Here is a 19,842-nt window from a genome sequence, read left to right as displayed (position 1 = left end):
CATAAGGTGTTGTGAGAAATACACATAGTTCTTTGCTTTCCCTGAGAGACAACTGACCTTCCATCATTTCACCAACTCTAGGCACAGTTTCTTAAATGCATTACACTCATTTTCTGAATGTATATAAATACCTTATTCTGTGTCTTGTAGAATAGCTAACATTTTTAGTTTCTTTCTCTGAGTGGTGATGAATTGTTTTTTTTTTTTTTTTTTAAAAAAAGCTGCAGTCACTTTCATTTTAGGCTACTTCGTTCGCAATAGTGATTGTTACATCAGTGAAAAATACCTTAAACCCCCCTTACAGGAGCAGACCCTGGGTTTTTAATTTATTTAAAATGAAAAAGTTGGTCACGGATGGATATGTACTTCTCCGGGCTCCTGGCAGCAAGGCATGGCTTAGGACAGACCATGGTGTTCCTTGCCAAGTGGGGAACCAGCAGCATGTCCTCAGGGCTCCCCAGGTGGGTGCCTGGGAATGTCCTGCGTGGCACAAAAACAGAGTAAGTTCTGAACAGCAACTTCACTTGTTATGTTGGGTGACAAAAAAGGCTGTAATGACTGAGATCAGTCCCCCAGCAGGATTGTGTACCAGGCAGAGTGCTCATGATGAAGTAGCAGAAATCTGGGGATTTCTGCTAATACTTTTCCCTTTTTCAAGAAACTTGGGAGCAAAAAGGGCACAGCTTGGGTCGTATTGATATGGAGATGGAGTCTACATGAGGCATGTCAACCTAGCTGGCTGTGCACCAGTGAAGGAGCTGTGGCAAGAGCAGCAGGTGCAGAGCTGAGTGCAGGTGACAGTAGTTATGTATAGGAAGGTACAAGTACTTGTTTGCCTTCCCAGCTCTTTTTCCTCAGCTGTGCAAAGTCTAGCTCCTTGCCCTACCATGGATAAGCAGTGTAGCTACTGTACAGCTCCCTTCCTGAGGTGCTCTCAAGGTAGAGGGATCTGTTTTCCAAAAATATTAGATAATAGGCAGTTATGAGCTTCTAAATCTGCTTGGTGGTGGAGGACTAAGACCACAGGTGTGTACAGGATGCAAAAGCTTTCCAATCTTCTGTGGGCAGAGACTGAGTATCCCAAAAGGAAAAGCTGATGTTGGCGATTTTGAGATGTCTTCCAATTATCCACAGTTAGTTTTGGAGAAACAATGAGGAGCACAATGTGATTGTAAGCTGGTAGAGATATTGTTTTGAATAGAGTTTTTAAAAAGAAGATTAAATTATTTTGAAAATGCCTATCTGTAAGTTGTGCCAGCAACGGCTCAAATTGGATCTTCTGTAGAAGACTGTAGAATGAATTTTGCAATGAAAAAGGGCATTAAGCTTCCTATGACAGCAGAGGATCAAGGGCAATGTGTCATAGTGGGAGAGACTGCACGCAAACTGCCATTATTCATTGCTGTCTGACTTTTATCATCCATGCTCACAGCAGTAGAAGTGGCCTTCATAAAAAGCTCCTTCCAAACACAGATCTGAATACAATTGGAGCTTGGCTGTGCTTAATGGTGCTATAAAGAGGCACGGGCATTGCCTTTGCTGTGGTCAGTAGGTGTGTGAAGGCATGTCAGAAGGGGGAAATAGGGTATGCTGTGGCTGTGCTTAGGGATAACACTGTTTGCTGAAGCAGAGTATCTGGGAGCTGTGCTGTAGCTGCTGGATGTGATATGAGGAGAGCTGTAATCATCTTAAGGACAAGTAAAATTGTATCTACTTATTCCTAAATTAACAGTAAATGGAATAACAGGGAGCAGATAGTACAGATATGAAGTATTTGTGTGTAGGTCATTTAATGTGTTTCTTAAGACTTAGCTCTAGGAGAGGATGGACCCAGCCAAGTAAGCTGGATAGTTAAGGAAAATTGGTGAGGTAGTGCCAGATCCTTGCCTTTGCCACAAAAGTATTCTCACCTTCCAGCGTTTGCAGAACCTTTAGAGGTATGTGTGATTGGATGCTTGCAGTAATGAGTTTCTTGTAGCCAGTGTGGAAGGTGTGCAGCTTCACAAAGACTTCCCTCTCAATGCAAGGTGAGGGTGACAAGCTGATAACTGGGCCTGGTCCTTGTAATCTCGTGTAATCGCTTGATCTTGTCAGGAGGGAGTTCTTGTGCATTAACTAATCATGATACCAGGTCAGCAGTGGGTGGCTGAGGGAAGCAGCACTTGGAGCATAGGATAGAGAACACTTCACTAAATAATGATAATGCTGTAATAATTCCTGTTAGGGTTGCTGAGCAGTTAAGTGATAATTGGTTTTGTCTACAGCTTGACCCTTGCACACTGCTCTGTGTTGTGGTGGGCTTTTTAATGATGGCTTTCTTTTCCTGTTTGAAGGGAATTTCAACGCTATAGGTGGTCTGTGTCTGTTAAAAAGGCTCATTGTGGTGACTTTTGTCTCCCTTCCCTTTATTTACTTGGATCTGGTACAAGTGCTTCATGGTTCCTCAAGTAACAAAATGAAAAACTCACAGGAGGGCCTGTTAGTATTTAAATGACAATAATTGAGTTCTCTTTAGCCTGTTAGTACTTAAGAATAGCCTCCTTTAAGTCCATTACCTCGGGGATGAAAGCAGTATTTGCAGCTGAGCGAGCAGTGTGTACAACACCCTTGCTGCTACAGGGAGGCTTTGCTAGTTCTCTGCCAGGCAATGGCTTGTGTGGTGGATGCAGGCTGAATGACCTCAAGCTGCGTTCTTGAAATCCTCTTTGCTCCTCAGCTGTCAGTCGGAAAATGTTTCCATAATAGACTTTCTTGCTCAAGCAGTCGGCAATGTGGGAATGTGACAGAAGTGAGGAATGAAGCCCACTGGGGCCCAGTTGTTGGAGCCAGATCTTTGAGGTCCCTTCCAACCTAAGCCATTTTATGACTTTAGCTCCAAGCCCTGGCAGACTTATGCTTGGCACACCTAGGAGAAATGGCTGTAGCACAGCCATGCACAGCAAAGCTGCATCCTGGAGGAGGGCAGGATTGGCAATTGGACTGGGGCTCTTCTGCTTTCATAGCTGCAGCCAAGGGCAGCTGTCAGGCTTTGCTGTCCCAGTGAGCGGTTGGATGCCAAATAGCTCTGTAGTTAGCTGCAGGAGCTGGATCTGGTTACCCAGGTGCAACGCAGGTAGTAAAGCACATAAAATTGGCTGCACGGGGTTCAATTTGAAGTGACTTCCAAAGTGTTTTGATGTTGCCAAGACTGGCCCAATCTAAACTTTGAACACCTCCCTATTGTCCTACTTTGATATCCACTGCCTGCTTGTCATAGAATCACTAAGGTTGCAAAGACCACTAAGGTGATCCAATCCAAGCTAATAATCCACCCCTACCTTGCCCACTGACCTTGTCCCTCTGTGCCTCATCTCCGCAGTTCCTAAGTACTTCCAGGGATGGTGACTTCACCACCTCCTTGGGCTGTCTGTGCTGGTGCATCACCACTCTTTCTAAGAATAAATGTTTCATAATATCCAACCTGAACCTCCCCTGGTACAATGTGAGGCTGCTAGTGCTTATCCTATCAAATGTCCCTTTATTGTATATTCATTGCACAGGAAACATTGCACGGTGGTGACCTGGACAGGCTGATGCTCACATGGTACCAACAATAGTGCACAGCAGAAACATAAAAATCTTGCTAGTGTCTGTACATAAGCCTGTGCCCCACCCTTGAGGCTGTTTCCATTTAATAATAGAGACAAGAATTTCATGAGGTGGATGGTGGCTGTCACTTGTTTGATTGGCAGATTTAAAGGCCGCTTGGCCAACTATGTCTTGAATATTTGTTACCAAGCAGCTGTGTCAGTTAAAATGCACTGAAACTCAGCCAGCAGGGCTGCATACCAAGCATCGCATAGGAGTGCTTGACACTTTGGTTTTCCTAGATGATAAATTAATTTGTTTGGAAGTAGTTTCTTTATTCTTAGCTCTTCTTAGTGCTTTTTAAATCTTTGCATAGATGGGAACACAAGCCTTTATCTTCCATTCAGCAGGGGAGGTTACTGAATTGCAGTACAAATGTGCATTTGAAGATGAACATCTACTTGATCCCCTTGAGGAGAATAATATCTTAGCAGTTCATCTTCATCTCTTCCTTAGGGGGGAAGAAAGAAGGCTTACAGTGAAGTGATCATGGATAGAAACTCTTCTTAAGGCTCTCAGCATTGGAATAGTTTCATAACGTGCTCTCAATGTGTGTTGAGTCTGGTTGCACTGGGTGAGCTGTCTGGCTGCTTTTATGTATTGGTGATGCTCGTGTAGAAATTACAATTGCAATAGGTAACTAATGAGGGGAGTCCCCAAGTTATAAATATGAGATGACAATTGTCAGAATGGGTGCTAACATTTTTACAATATAATTTGATCAATGTAACAGATATAGTAGCAGCCTTGAATGGGATGCTTTTGTGAACAAGATAATTTAACTCAGCAAATATGTTCACATAAATGTTTTAAAATGAAAGACAAGATAAATCTGTCTAGAGCCCACATGCTGTAGAGCTGCCAAGCCTGCCACCTGTTTAAGATTTTAATGACCTGTTCTTTATTTAACAGAAAAAGTCAAATTAATGCTGTCATTAACCTTTGCTGAGGCTTCCCTTATCTCAGGAGCTCTGTGATAGCATTCAGCACGTGCCTCTCAGTGGAGCAGCTCTGTTGCTTTAATTAGAATTCCAGCAAGCTGGCAAAGAAGACCATTAAATGTGAAATGTGTTTGCCTGCAGCTCAGCCATGGGAATCTGATTTCTGTTCAAATAGGGATATGGCATTTGTCAGGAGCCCAAGGAGTCTGAAACTCATGTTGTACTGTGAGACCTATAGGGAATCAGTTCCTTGGCAGTTTCTAACTGAGATGCTTTTTTGAGAGTAAACCAAACACTTACTAGGATGCTGTATGTGCATGTGAGAGCCCCTTTGTATAGGCAGGGACCAGGTAAGCATGTTAAGCTCTGTAGGACCCAGAACTCAGGGCTTTGCAGGAGAAGGGTTCGCTTATGCAGCCAATGTAATAGCATTTTTGGGTTTATTTGACAGGATCCATGTTTCCTTTTAACTTATCTATGAGGATTGCCTTGCTCAGTGCATAGCTGTGGAAAGAGCTGGCTGTCACCTTGGTGCTTCCTTGTGTGTGACACTAGAAATGCAGTTTGTGCAGGGAATGGGCATGGTCAATACCAGCTATTGGTAGCAGTGTAGGGCTTGTAGGATTAAATACTTAAAGAATAATACTAAAACTTCATTAAGTATCTTCAATGTGTTATTCCATCTTCAGCAGATTTTGAAGCATCTTTTTCTGAAGACTCTAATGTGAGATGGGAATTGAGGAGCTTTCCCAATTTTCTTCATTCTGTCCACCAGCCTCTACTAGAGAGATAAAGCTGACAGTTTTCTTGAGAAGCCTCTCCATTTTGAGACATCCTCTGCCCTTTGCTTGCTGCCTCCTGATCAGTTTCCCATGCTGATGCCTGTTTCCATTGCAATCAGCAGGCTCAGTAACTCTCAACTTGCCAAAAACTTGGGTGCTGCCGTTAGGGCTCCAGTGTAGTCATCTTTACTTGAGAATTTGGTGGACTCTAGATTTGACGTTGCTCTCCTATGCTTTCACTTTGAGGAAAATGATTGTGCAATAAATGATGTGTATCTAAAAGAGCTTACCACAGGAGCTCTCTCTCTTTGAAAAAGATTCCAGAGCATTGACACCAGATGACTGATTGAAACTGATTTGTTGTCTTTTTAACAACAGCTCCAAGCAGGGAATGCTCCACTGACTGGAGTGCAATTAGTATGTTCCCAAAAGAGCTGGAGTTTTGTTTCTGCTTACCCATTGTGGGGGTTTGCTCCCAGTTTCTTTTCTTGCATAAATTGTGGTTCATCTTCCCCTCTGGCAAGGGATACTGCAGTCTCTGCTGTAGACTGTGAAGACCTTCACGCATGTTTATATTTTGGTGGTTTATTAAAATAGGAGCACTGAATCTAAACTATTTATATTAATACAGTGTGGAAGGGAGCAGCTGCTGCAGTGCAGTTCATTACACTGGCCTCCAGTCAGCCTGCACATATTTTTACGTAAGGCTGTCTGGTACGTAGTGAGATCTCCTGATAGTGCTGCAGAATCCCCTGCTTTTATGGGAAAGCAAATCACCAGGGATGTTTTGGAACTTGCATATGCAACTGCTTAAAAAGTTATACTAAACTCCTGTACAATTGGTTGTACTGTACCACCTCCAGTGTTACTCAGTGAGAATACAAATGATGGAAGTCTTTTTTTTTTTTTTTTTTTTTTTTAACTCAAATCAATCCTATAATGAGACAGAATAATCTTGAAAAAGGTTTTTTTTTGTCTGTTTTCCCCACAAGATGTTTAATTAAATAGAGTGAGCAGCCTGCAGCCTTTGGGGAGGGCTGGGCTAAGTTCTTGGGACATCAGGGCTTTGAAGTGGGATCTCCTGTTGTGGCTTTGTGCCCTAATTGGTGAGATAAGGGCTAGACAAGCCTTTTCCCCACAGTTTTTCTTTCTTTCTTTTTCTTTCTTTTTCTTTTTTTTCTTTTTTTTCTTTTTAATGGAAAATGTGTGTGCTCAAACATCTGAAGCAAACTGGAGCTGTGGGGATGTTCTGTTGGGTTGAAGGGCTCAGGGCTGCTGCAGCCCATTGGTGTGCACTGCTTCACGCAAACCAGCTTCTGGTCAACTTAGTGCTGGTTTTGAAACTGCTGAGATTAGGAGGTATGTCTTGTGTCTTAGGTATCTGGTTATATAAGCATTTTCTTTGAAAAACATGTGAAGTGTTTGTATTAATGAGCTGACATAAATGCGAAGGAAAATGTATTCTTAAACTGAAATTTGCAAAGCCTTGGTCTATAAAGCTCTTCCTTCCCTTCTTTTCTAAGTAAGAAAGCATTAAGTCAAATTCCACTCCAGGACCATGCAGTAACTCCCTGATGACATTCACGTGTTTGTTTTATACTGTCTCTTTGTAAAAGTATGTTTCGATTCATAGACACTTCTGTAGTATCTGCTTTGCCCAAGGGTCCAGCCCTTAAGACATCTGCTGTCCTGCTGAAAATGTATGCTTTCCAAGGAAAATTCACAGTTTACTTACCACTTCAGTGTTTCATGTGGTGCACCTATACAGTATCAAACTGTTTGCTTCACCTTTAATCAGCCAAAACTCTCTGCTCAATATTTAAGTTGCATGTTAAAAATGTTTAAGGGTACTTTTGAATGCATAATGAAAACCCTGGGAGGAAGAAACAACTGCAGCTCACGCAGAAGCTATAGAAATGTGCAATTCAGATAACTTACGAAGATGAGAAACTCCTTGAGAAGCTCAGCTCTAAATAGGAAGTAGTGTTGCGGAACAGCCAAAGTAGACTACTGCACTCTGAATTCAAAGTAACGCCTGAAAAGTAAACAACTCGCAAGATACAACTGAGACAGGGAAGGTTTGGGTTAGATATTAGGAGGAAGTTTTTCATCCAGAGGGTGGTGACACACTGGAACAGGTTGCCCAAGGAGGTTGTGGGTGCCCCATCCCTGGAGGCATTCAAGGCCAGGCTGGATGTGGCTCTGGGCAGCCTGGTTGGCGACCCTGCACAGAGCAGGGGGGTTGAAACTTGAGCATTGTGGTCCTTTTCAATCCAGCCCATTCTATGATACAAGTGTAGCCCATGGTAATTATTTTGGGCTTGAAATAGTTACTGCCACAACACTCATGCAGGAAAGCCTCCCTGGGGAAAATGAAGATCGTCCTTGCAGAGGTTCTGTTTGGACCAGTGAGCATGGGCAGTTCTGTTTGCAAAACGTAGTTCAGTTTGCTGTAAACTGCCCTTGTAATGAAGTGCATTGCAAGTTACCAGCCTGAAATTTCAGGGCAAGCACGCAACAAGAAAGGCAGCTGACTAGGTTTCAGGAGATCAAGGTCAGGCTGACAACACATCTGTACTTTCCCAATTTCAAAGCAGTGAGTCTTTGCTGTTGAATCAGATTCCTTGATAGAGGAAAGAAAGTAGAAAGTGCTTATTTAATGATTAATGACACGCACCTAGATTTTTAAGGAGCAGTGGCTTACTTCAAGGCACCTTTCTACCTCTACTGAGCAAGAAGCAATCATTTGTGTTTAGACTCAACTACAGATTTATTCTTTACTATGCAATCATTATTGCACATCTTAGTCAAGTGCTTTGGAAAACCAAGATCAAATGAATGATGTAAACTGGTGTCCGTTTTTAAGAAAATAATAAATGATCAAAATACATGTAGCAGGGGGGTTGAAACTGGATGATCATTGTGGTCCTTTTCAACCCAAGCCTTTCTATGATGATACACAGATTGTAGTGCATGAGAAGCAAATGGTCGTAAGTGTATCAGGTTGTTTTGTTTGAAGAATGTGCAAGACAACTCCTTGCACCTTGAGATAGATTTATTGTTAATGTTGTCCTCCCTTAGATAAGGGCTGACTTAGCACCATACACCAGATGCTAGGAAGCCAGATGAGATGTCTGAATTGTCTGTGCAGTAGTTGCAGTATCCAGGCAATGCTTATAAAGCATTTATTATATAGACAAAATATAAACAACATGCAGATGTTAAAACAACAAGTAGTGTAGGCATTAAAAAAAAAAAAAAGAAAACTTGGAAGAGAAAGAGTACTCTAGCTGTTAAGTCCTAGTATTTTTTCCATGTGAAATTGTAGTTTGTTATTTAATGAAAAACTGAAAAATGATAGCTTCTATAGGGTAGATAAACTGCACTGCAATGGTCTTGGTAGTCAAAAGGAAGCAAGGATATTTGCAGAGGAGAGAGAAGAAATGGGGTCAGTGGGATCATGTTCTCATTTTTAAGTCTTTGCTGCCTTTCTTAGCACTTGCTGTAAAATTTTAATGAGGTAATCTGTTGCAATTTCAACCTCTATTACTTACTGAGCTGGAAGCACTTCTTCCGCAAGCTGGAGGCATGGCAGTACATAGCCTTTTTGGAAGTAAGCTGTGCATGTTGCAGTTGTAAGCAATTCCACTTAAAGTCAGCATGGACATCCATAAAACAAACAAAACCCAAATGAACTAATTTGAATCATAGACACATGCCTTGCTGTGCATTTGGAAGACTGTGGTGCTGAAGACCTGATAGTCCTCACACCGTGCATTTGGCTGCTTCCTGTTTCTTGTCCTATTCATTCTGGATAACAGGGGTAGTTTCTGTACAGTTACACTACTTCTCTCATTTGATTTTTCAGTTTAGATATTGCATTCTTGTCTTTTGGGTAGGCTTTATAAGAACAAAGTAGTATGAGTTACCATAAGCAAGGCTGTTAATGTGAGCGAAGCCAAGAAGGAGCACTGAAGAGCAAAGATGGAAAAAGGATGCTACTACTAGATAAGAGAATCTTGGAGGTGTTAAATTATTTCTGAGGGCCATCAGCACTTTGACCTCACTGCAGGGTGTGCAGGATGTGCTTGACCAGGGTTTTAGTCACTGTTTTGTTACAGCTTTCCTGGCAGTATTTGTTAGTGTAAGTGGCATTAAAAGGAGGTTTCTCTTGGTGCTGGAACCAGTGTGATTGCATAGCTCCCATGTGTCCCCAAAATGCTCTTCTGCCTCCTGAGTAGTGTTTTCCCTTGTTGGTGCTCTCTGATTCTCTTCTGGTACCTCTTGCATGAGACAGGTCTTGACAGTCTGCTCTGAAAGCCATCTGTAATGATGAGTGGCTTATTTTTTGTTTCCTTTTCTGATAAGGTATTGTAGCGTTTCTACAGATTCCTAGGTGGTTTTCTCTCTAAATTAATCTTCCCAGAATGTAATGGTGTAACTCAGTATGAGTCCTACAAAGCGCTTGATGATCAGTAGTGTTCTGGTAATTTTAAATATTTTTCTTTCCATTGTGGACATGATCCTTTCAGTCAGTTGTGGGCATTCAGCCAAGGAGAGAGAGAATAAATTATCTCCCTGCTACCCTTGCATGCAGTGATGACTGCTTCCCCACCCTTTCAAAATAAGATAAATCAAGATGGCATAGGAAATTTAATTTTAAAGCATCCCCCCTTTTTTTCTTCTGCCTCTGAGTCCTATCTTGAAAAATAGTTGGCTCAGTATTTAATGGCTGACTTGGTTTTAACCTCCTCAATCACGTATGCTGCATTATCTCTCAGTGCTGCTGTTTCTGTCAAGACTGTCACTGGTGAGCTTCACGTGTACACGCGAGGCCACACTTGAAATATTTCTCCTGCCAGGTAAGAGCAAATTAGGCAATGAAATCATTCATTTGGCCTATGTATTCTTAATACTAGAAATCAGTAAATTTTCTTTGCAAATGAGGTCTGTAAAACAAGCCTTGACCCTCAGTGTTCTGAAGCAAGCGAAGCATGATGGCTTATTGGCTTTTTTTCTTTGGTAGTAAAACTGTGAGAGAATGGCTCTATCAATAATCTAGATTTCTACTAGCAGGAAGGATCTACCGGAGGTAAGACTTTCCTCTAATTGCCTGTCCTCTACAGTAGTTCCTTAATGTCCAATCATATTGTTGTCTATAGGGCAAAATCTCATGAACGTAATGAAACTAAATTTGATTGAAAATCTCATGCATACATCTAATTACATGCTGGGAAATGAGCTTAGCATGAACCCCTGAGTCCTTAAACTCGGTCCTAACTACCCCTCAGGTAGGAGCGGACCTATTACTTGTGACCTGGGTCACCCCCAGCTCCCTACCCATTGCCTCGTATCCCTTGGTGATGAGCTTGGGAAAGAAAAACAAATCAGTGCAGGAGGAACAGCATTTCTCACAGAAGCTGGTGATGTACAATTGAATAAGCTCATTCATTAAGGAGAAGCTGGGACAGGGTGGGTAAAGTAGAGGTGCTAAAGCTTATTTAGGTGCTGCAGAAAATCTGCTTTGGGTTGGAAAGCTGCTTCATACTAATCCGTGATCTGTCTGAAACCACTTAGGATAGCAGGTGGAATTTAAAGATTTGAAGACAGCATGTTAAAGTTTGTGTTCAGCAGTAAGGGAGCAGTCATTACTGAGAAATAAATGTAGAAAGAGGAGAAAGCTTATGATAGTTTCAGGTGTTTGAGATATAGTCAGGAGATGACCACTCATCTTTTGCCCTTACAGTAGAAATAAATTCCAGAGGCAAACAGTGTGCATGAGGCTCTGTTTTTAGGCAAATGTAGTTTTCTGTGGTGTTACAACTCTATTTCATGAGAGTTTTCTTTCTCTTGGGGAACAAAAAGGGAGATTTTCTAGTGGTTGCTCAAGGCAAGATTGTTTTGTTCTTGAGGAAAAATGTCTCTGAGGCACTGAACCATGAAGTGAAATATGTGGCAGGAGAGAAAGGTAGAAATATCTTCTGAAAATACCATCATTGCATCCTAGTAGAATTAAGCTCTCCCTCTATGTTAGAATGGATGCTTTGGTGCTCATTTTGAAGCCAACAGTACATGCTGTATCACTGCCTTTGGAAGTCAATTTGCTTCTCAATTAGAAAATTAAGCCACGAGCTTAGATTTTTAACTTTGGGTGGAGGAAAGTTCTTTTCAGTACTTTAAGGCAGTTTCTGGGAACTAAATGGCAATTCTTATTCTTCAACAGAAACAAACCGGAATAATGTATTAACATAGTGGGAGGAGAAAATGTCAAATGCAATGGAATTTCTGCCAGAAGAATGCATGTTGACCACTGACAGAATTTTATTCAACCAACTCTTTTGCACTTTGTCTCTGCCTGTGTTTGTTCCTGACGTGTTACATCCCCCCCTCTTTGGCATGCTTTTATACAACAGCACTTGTGTTCTCTCAGAGTGTGTGCAAAACTATAAAAGGCTGCAACAGCTGCATGTCAGTGGCTGCATCACCTATGGTAATGATACTACTGCTAGAGATTGGTTTGCTTACCTGCTGTAAAAACCTATCATACTCAGAACATCCAGTTCCTTCCTTCTCTTACAGTAACTGTAACTTGTGACTGTAACTTGCTGTTGGTGTCATATTGTCATGTATGCAGGAAGTCTGACATTCTGTACATTTTACAGTGACAGTTCAGAACATTCATATTCAGTAAAACTTTTTCGTTATGTAGCTTGTGCTAGAGAGACTTGAAACCCATGATGCACATGGGGAATAAGATATTGCCCTAAAGAACTACTTCTCACTTCAATTGGAGAAGAGAATTATGGTAGATTCAGAGTTGCTGGCAGTGAGCAGTAAGAGCATTCCCTTGACTTAAGCTGTTAAAAGCTTTGAAGCTTGGTTGCAGCAACTACCCTGCTACAGAATTACTACCAAGTAATTGCCACAAATTAATCAATGGATGAGAGCTGTGGGATTGCAACAGATATAAAACCCTTAAACTTTGGTGCCGAGCCATCACCAGCACTTGTGATGTGGTTAACCAACTTCTAGCATCGGGCAACAAGAAATAAGCTTTGTGAAGATCCTCTGTGTTAAGACAGTGGACAAGGTACCAACAGATTCCTGGCAGGTTTTCCATGAAAGAAGAAAAACTAAGAAAAATGGGATTAATAAACTCAGCACTTAATTGCAAGATGAAATACATTTTTATTAATTTTTGATAGAAATTGGAAAGGCAGAGGAACACCTGATATGAATGACCACTGACAATGCGGTCATAAAGAACTATAGGATCTTTAAGGTTGGAAAAGACCTCTAAGATCACCAAGCCCAACACACCTTCTTCCCACCCTTCCCCTCCCCCCAATCCCACCGTGTCCCACAGTGCCACATCTCTGTGGTTCTTGAACATCTCCAGGCACAGTGGCTGCACCACCTCCCTGGGCATCTTATGCCACTGCATCATCGCTCTTTTTGAGAATAATTTTTTTTCTGATTATCCAACCTGGCTTCTTGAGTAGCTTTCCACAGTAGGTGACAGGAAGGGAATGGACTGGTTAAGCCTTGTAGAAATGGTTTAGAATAAAGACAAAAAACATATTTGGGCAAGAAAGCAGTTCATCTACTTATTTGTTTCTTGAGTAAAATCCCTTTGGAGGTATTAAAAATCAGGTATTTGGAGCTGCTAGCCTGCATCTTAGTGTGGGAGCTCCTTGTCCCATGAGCTTCCCTGAGAAAAATCTGGTGCCTCCTGTATGCTGATGAAGAGTAAATCTGCTATGGGAAATGGAACTCGGAGCTAGAGAAGTAAGGCAATAATAAGAGAGCTAAGCACCAGGTTGCTATGCTAGTCTGTGTCATGCAGCGTGCAAAGCAGATATATCACCTGTCAAGCTGTCACAATACTCTTGTGGTAGCCCTTCCACCATACTTCTATGTGGTGCTCATCTGCTGAGCTGTACTTTAGTGTTGCAGTCTGTACTGTGAGGCATTCAGCTGATTAGAATGATAAGCTGAGCTTGATGAGAAGCATGTGAAACCTGGTAATTTTGAAATGCTTACATGCACTAATACCCAAGTCACAACATTGATTTCCTCTGGAAACCACCTTCATATTTTATGTGCAAATAAGCATCTTGCACAATTTCTAAGGCTTTAAAGCTGCTTTTCTCTATATAGGAAGAAGATCTAAAGGAGAAAAGCAAACTTTAGCTGGCTGAACCTTCACAACTCTGTGCCAGTCTGCGCTGCTCAGTTTATTGAAGCAATAAGGTTGGAGCTGATGCTTCACAGTGGGGAAGTGCTGCGTGGGGAAGGCAGATAAATGGGTGTGAAAGCAGACAGAGAAGTGAGAGAGCTCACTTTCCCCCACTGGTCTGTTGCATCCAGGTGCAGGTTGTTCAAACAACTATTTTTAATTTAAAAAAAAAAAAAATGCAAGTCTGTGTGTATGTATATGCACATGAGTGTATTTCACATGCTTTGATTCCGGTAATAGATGTAAAAAGAATAAAATAAATCAAATTGTCATTTGAGTATATGCTTTATTTCTAAATCACAGTAATATCTTATGGCATTGCTATATGGCATCCTTTCATATTACTTCAGATGTCACGTGGGGTTTAGGCTTTGCCTTTTAGTAGATGGAATGTTAGAACCGTGAAATGAAGGAGATGAAGTTATAAATGTTATGACTGTTTTCTTCTTGCATTCTCAAAAATCTGTTATTGTGACAACTTGCTGTGAAGTGAATATTGAAAAGATTTTGCATCAAAGAATGGCAAAGCATCACATCCCATTGTAATGAGGCCACAGCATGTGTGCTGCTAATGAGTGTGCAGCCAAGTTAAGTGCAGTTTTCATTTCATTCAATTTCATAAATTGATTTGTATTTACAGTGCTGCTGGCTAAGTGTTAATCTCATGTTTTTGTTTAATTGAATAACATGGTGTGTAATTATCCAAAGTGTATTTTCCGTATTCATGGACACAAGCTCCTGAGCTGCTGAAAGTTGCTCTTGAGTGAATGCTGGGTGCAGGACTTGAGGGAAAATGTCTCTGAGGTGAGCTGCTGGGCCTGGGTGCCTACTGCTTTTAGGACACATCTGTACATAGAGTGAATGGTGAGCGGGTGCTGCCAACACAGCCTCAGTTTCCCCTGCTCTCAGTAAAAGGCATTGGTTGTAGGGTATGCTCTTTGGTGAAAAGAGTGTGCTCTTCTCTCTTTTAAATTTAAATCTTCTCATTCCGGCAACTGTAAATACTTCTGCATATCAGAATATGCCCTGCAGCATGAACATAAATAGTACAAAAATCTTCATAGTATCAAAAACTAAAGAGATGGGGAAAAAACCTAAAGCCAGTATTGAATGCCGTAGTTAATGAAGGTGATCTATGACAGTTGGTCTGAGAGTTTGGAAATAAGCTGCCCAGGAGCAGCAGCACATGCATGCGTCCCCCAGTCACAGCAAAAAGGAGCATTTGTCTATCACAAGCAAGGCAGCAGTTCTGACCCCATATGTGATGTTGTTTTCTTCCTTAGGGTGCTATCTTTCTGCCTGGCAACAGAGTAATTGAGCACCCCTGCAATGAAGAGAGTCCAGGAAAGTTCCTTTTTGAAGTTGTTCCAGGTACGATATTCTACACCTTGTAAAGACTTTGTGGTTGTGTTCTCAGTGACGAATGGCTGCATCTGTTCAGCCAGAACAGAAGCTGAAAGTGATTAATGATTCAATTAAAGGAAAAAAATTGGTTAATTTGTTAATACTTTCATTCATTTTTTTTTTTTCTCCCTGCATACCTCTGGCAATGCAGGAAAACAACATGGCTTTTATTTGTCAGTGTAAACTGTGATTGCTCTGCAGCTGGGACTGTGGCACTGAGAATACTGGCAGTATGAGTGGGTTTTGTAATTATTTGAAGTAGAACTGGTTGTTATGGAATGGAGCCTCCAGTGGTAACAGAGGGATCAGTAACTTGGCGCAAACAGCATTTTACTACTGCATATTTGCTGATGGCACTGGTGCCATCACCTGATACTGGTGCCTTGTCCCTTGGGTGGTTAAATTGGTTGAACACCACCAAACATTGCTGGTTTGAAACCCTAAATTTGTTTTTAACATGTGTTGGTTTTTTTTGCTTTTTTTTTTTTGGTGTTTTTCTGGGGGTGGATTTGTCTAAAGAATGTTGTTCTGCCAACTGAGTGGTAATCCTGAGTGTGTATATTATTGGAGCAATTTGTGAAGGGTCTCCACATCTGGTTAGATCACTGTGTTTATTCAATGTATTCTGTTTTAATCCTCATATTACGTACTAGTGTACTTTCCAGTCATGGCTATTGAAAAAGATCAATTGAGGGTAACATTTATGGAAACAAATCTTTGTGGCCTTGCTCTTAAACTGGAGAATGTCAAGTTACAAGCTTGGCTGTCCTGACCAAAGCATGGCAATTTTTATGTATTGCAGAAGCACAAGTAGTACAAAGTAGATTTCCAGAGTGGAGAGAGCATCCACTCAGAAAGTAAGGAGGAGCAGAGCTGAGCGGAATTTGCAGACACAGCTCAACAGAGTGTCTTTATTTTTCTTTTTATGTATTTAGTGAGGAATTTGTTCATGAAAGCTATGTGCAGTGAAGGGTAAGTATGCCAAGAAAACAAGCATGGTATCTGTTTGTGAAGTTTCCTTAGCGCTCACTCCAGCTTGAGTTCATATTTTAAACTGTTATCTTCTTCGTGTACTGAATTAAACCTGTTGATAAATTTGCAGGTCTGGTGTTGGCTAAAATCTTGTTTCCACTGAGAAGGATTATTTTCAACTGAAGGAATGCTTTTTCAGGTCATGTCTTTAGGTTAAATAATTTGAACACAGGTTGTCATCAGTATTTTTACTGATAGGGTATTTTTACTGGTAGGGTTTTTTGGTTTTGTTTAGTCCTGTTTATAAGATTTTGAATGTGTTTAGGGTAGTACCAGTTTGCCCCTGGCTATTAACTGTGCAGCTATAGCAACTGATACCAGAGCTGTTCTCCTGATGCCATGAGGAAAAAAGTTTGGTTTAGGAGAGCTGAAAATGAAATTGAGACCTGGGCTGACCAGGAAGGCAGATCAGTGCCTATGGGAATGTTGTCAGCAGATGTCAAATGAAGATGAAACAAGTTTTCCTCCTGTTGTTGTCACCATTGCTCCTTAAGGCCAGTAGTGTCAGCATTTTCCAACAGAGCTGTTTGTCAGCAGGATGCTTGTACTGACTCATAAAAGCCAGTTTTAGAGGCAGGCTGCAGCAACTGGATGTAGTTCATTGGATGTAATTGAGAGAAATATTACAGACAAGGTTTTCCTTAACCTTTGTTCACTTATGTATGAGAGAACAGCTACACATCAGCAAGATTTTTGCAGGGTTTTTAATTGTCAGCCTAACTGCACCTTGCGTGAAATGTACAGCACTGAGGCTCACTCTCTTCTTGGAACTGTGTTCTGTAATCCTTTAGGCATCAGTGACAAGTCCTCTTTTTGTCTGCTGCATCTGGGGGTGGCCTGAAAACTTGTGTGTTTGTTTGTTGGCAATACATGTAAATTATTTTGGGAATGTACGTGGGAGTTGGTTTATACTGTGAAACTAGTTCTCTGTACATAGCTGTGTCTGAGGATGAATGAAAGAAATGAATGTGTGGAAACAAACATCTTGCAGTCTGGTGCTCTAATTACAATACAGATGCTTTGAATTTGCATTTTCAAAACATTCTGTTCATTCCTTAAGTCATGGCATTGTTTAATGCTTAAAGTTGTTCTTTTTTCTGCACTGATGAGGCTGCTTTACAGGAGTGAAACTGCCTCCTGTTCTGCCCCCAGTCCATGTGACTACAAGGTGACTAATGACTTATTAATAGCCTCTTTTGCTCAGAGCAGTGGTTTCTTTAGGTTTTGGAGATAACTCCTAAGTAGGAATTCAGTAGTGAGTGACTGCATGGATTTGAGATGAGAAGTTCCTGTTTTTTCAGGAGGAGGCACTTGTAAAACTCAAGTCCATCCTTAAGCAGCATGTGGGGAGCTTTGCCTTCCCTGTGGGGTTTTCACTCAAGGCTGAGTGTGCTTTGGGGTTCTCTGGATTTCCAGGTGTTAACTGAAGGCAGATTGGGTGAGAACAGAATGGAGAGCTGTGTGTAAGGGCCAGTGGCTTTCTAAGGCTGTGTGTAGGTACTTTTGGGACTTGAATCCTGGTCTTCGAGTGCATCACCACGGTTTCAACATGATCCGTGACAGAGTAATTGCTTGGAAGTGATTGATGTTTATTGAATGGGGAACATGACGAGTGTTAATATTTTGTTAGAGTTGTTTAAATTAAAACATACATTTCCAAATGTCATTCTTTACGTTCCTTATGGGGTCTTTTGCTTTTAAACCTGGTGTAATTGTACTGCGACTTTGACCACTGGCAAAGCATGGCAGTTCAACGCGTGGATGTATTTGTACTTTGATTGTACTGCGTTACAAAGCCACTTGACTGGGGACAAATGGGGAAATCAGTTGCCTGAATAAGACTAATTTCAGAGAAAAATGCTTATATGCTGACATTACTATGGAAGTATGTAAGCTTACTACGGTATACGAAGTGAGGAAGCTAAGTTGAAGCACATTGCTGGAGAACATCTCACACCGCTTCAGTTTCGGTGTAGATGAACTTCATGGTTCCTGCACATACAGATTTTCAGAAAGCAGTTTGAGTTTCTCCATGGGCATGGGGAGCAAGATGTTAGTTGGCTTTGTGTTACTAATTGGAAAAGGCCTAATGGATTGCTGCAATGACAACTTCTGCTTCATCAAGTGGAAGGAAATATTGAATATACATTGAAATAGGACTTAAGTGTAAAATATTTCAGCTCCTCTTTCAAATGCTTTAACTGGACAGATTGTTAAACAAAACCAGTTTCAGTAGACTGCTATGTGCAAATCTGCCTCAGGGTTTAGTTTTGACACCGATGGTATTTTTTTCTCAGTGATATTGTTCAAACGTTTGGCTGCTTTTACATCTCGGCTTCCCCTCTAAGAATTACTCTCAGGTAATTCAGAAATCTGCAGTAGGTTTCACAAAGTTGGTGTTAAAGGAGTGCTCCCAGCTGCTGCTATGGAGAGTACCCTGCTAAGTAGTCTGAGATTTTGGAAAACTTGAGCTGCTGCTGCTCACAGCATGTTTGAGTCTCTCTCCTCTGGCATAAGATTCTCATGCTGTGCTTTCTCAGAGCAGTGAGTGCTATTTCATTGGTTTTCTAGGTGTAGACTTGAAGTCTTTTGAATACAGAGCATTTCTCCTAAGCACGGAGCTTTATGAGAGAATCTCTGCAAGGGAGTGAAATATTAATTCCAGAACTTTGAAATCATTAAAATGATTTTTTTATTAGTCAGAAAAAAGAGGTGTCCACAGGCCTTTTTTCTTCCTTTCTGTCATCTTTTTTTAATTGCATACCATCTGGCAAATGAAGTTTTCTACAGACTGAGTGTTCTGGTAGGGAGCGTGAAGTGGTTTCAAATTCTTGATTTTTTTTTCTTAGCTTCCTTTATGTAAAAGATTGGATAATAAACTTTTTTGCTTCTATTGCTGCAACATGCTTTTGTTCTTCAAAGTTAATGGTTGCGGGTGTTTTTTTTTCCAATTCCAAGTGGTGTTTCATTTGTATAGAATATCTGCTTTCTATTTGAGTCATCTTAGATGGTTTAGGTTTGTGTGCTTGTGGCTGACAGTTGGCAAGAGGAAGCTCCATCCCACATAAGTCCATCCCTGAGCTCACTGTTGGTAAGCAGGCCCCTTAGCCTCTACCAGTGCAGTGAGAGGTATAAGAAAATATACATCTGCTGGTGCGCTGTAAAGTCATTAAAAACTCTCTGGCTCCTTGTTGGCAGAGTGTTTGGCAGGTTAAGCCCTTTGAGGATATTTCACCGTGAGTTCTTAAGCAGCTGCAATGGGAAGGCTGCAAAAGATGTTTCTTGCTACCTAGTGTTTTTTATCAAGAGTTCATCAATGCCTGGAATGTGTGGATTTCACAAGTTCACTTGTTTTTGTTTTTCCTAGGGGATATACAAGAAAAACAAAGCAGACATATTACGTATGACTGTTTTTTCTTGAACAAACTAGCTGTTTTCTTTGCAATGCTCTTATGTACCTTAAGTTGGATATTGATTTTGACTGTCTTTATCTGTTGATCTACAATGCATATGTTTTAATGCTTGGAAAGCACTATACAATTTCCTTCTGTAATGTGTATGAGAAGGATGCAGTTTTTCAAAGGCCAAGTGTTATGTCCAGACCTGATGCTGATGTTTTAAAGACATGCTGTTGCTAATAAGGCACTTCAAAATTTGTTTTAGCTTGCTGTATCACAAAAACACTTCCTGCAACATCTATTTCAATATTATACTGATGTAAATACTTGACAGTTCTAGTAAAACAGGATTTTTGTGGGATGACAGAGGCTGGACTCTATCTGGAGGTATTAAAGAGGACTCTATCTGGAGGTATTAA

General features: G+C 41.1%; 1 protein-coding gene across 1 annotated transcript in view; it reads left to right on the top strand.

Annotated features, from left to right (window-relative positions):
• ARHGAP24 (Rho GTPase activating protein 24) overlaps window positions 1-19,842 on the top strand; it is a 154,951-nt gene that overhangs the window by 38,202 nt on the left and 96,907 nt on the right. Inside the window, exon 3 of the mRNA XM_042872096.1 lies at window positions 14,873-14,960. Within this exon, the coding sequence (XP_042728030.1) occupies window positions 14,873-14,960 (88 nt within the window). The remainder of the gene's footprint in view (window positions 1-14,872; window positions 14,961-19,842) is intronic.

The sequence above is a fragment of the Lagopus leucura genome, unplaced genomic scaffold, assembly GCF_019238085.1.
Source record: "Lagopus leucura isolate 7727_CA_CO unplaced genomic scaffold, USGS_WTPT01 Super-Scaffold_100004, whole genome shotgun sequence".
Taxonomy (NCBI): Eukaryota; Metazoa; Chordata; class Aves; order Galliformes; family Phasianidae; genus Lagopus; species Lagopus leucura.
The sequence above is the reverse complement of the archived record's forward strand: the minus strand, read 5'-3'. Positions and strand labels throughout refer to the sequence as shown.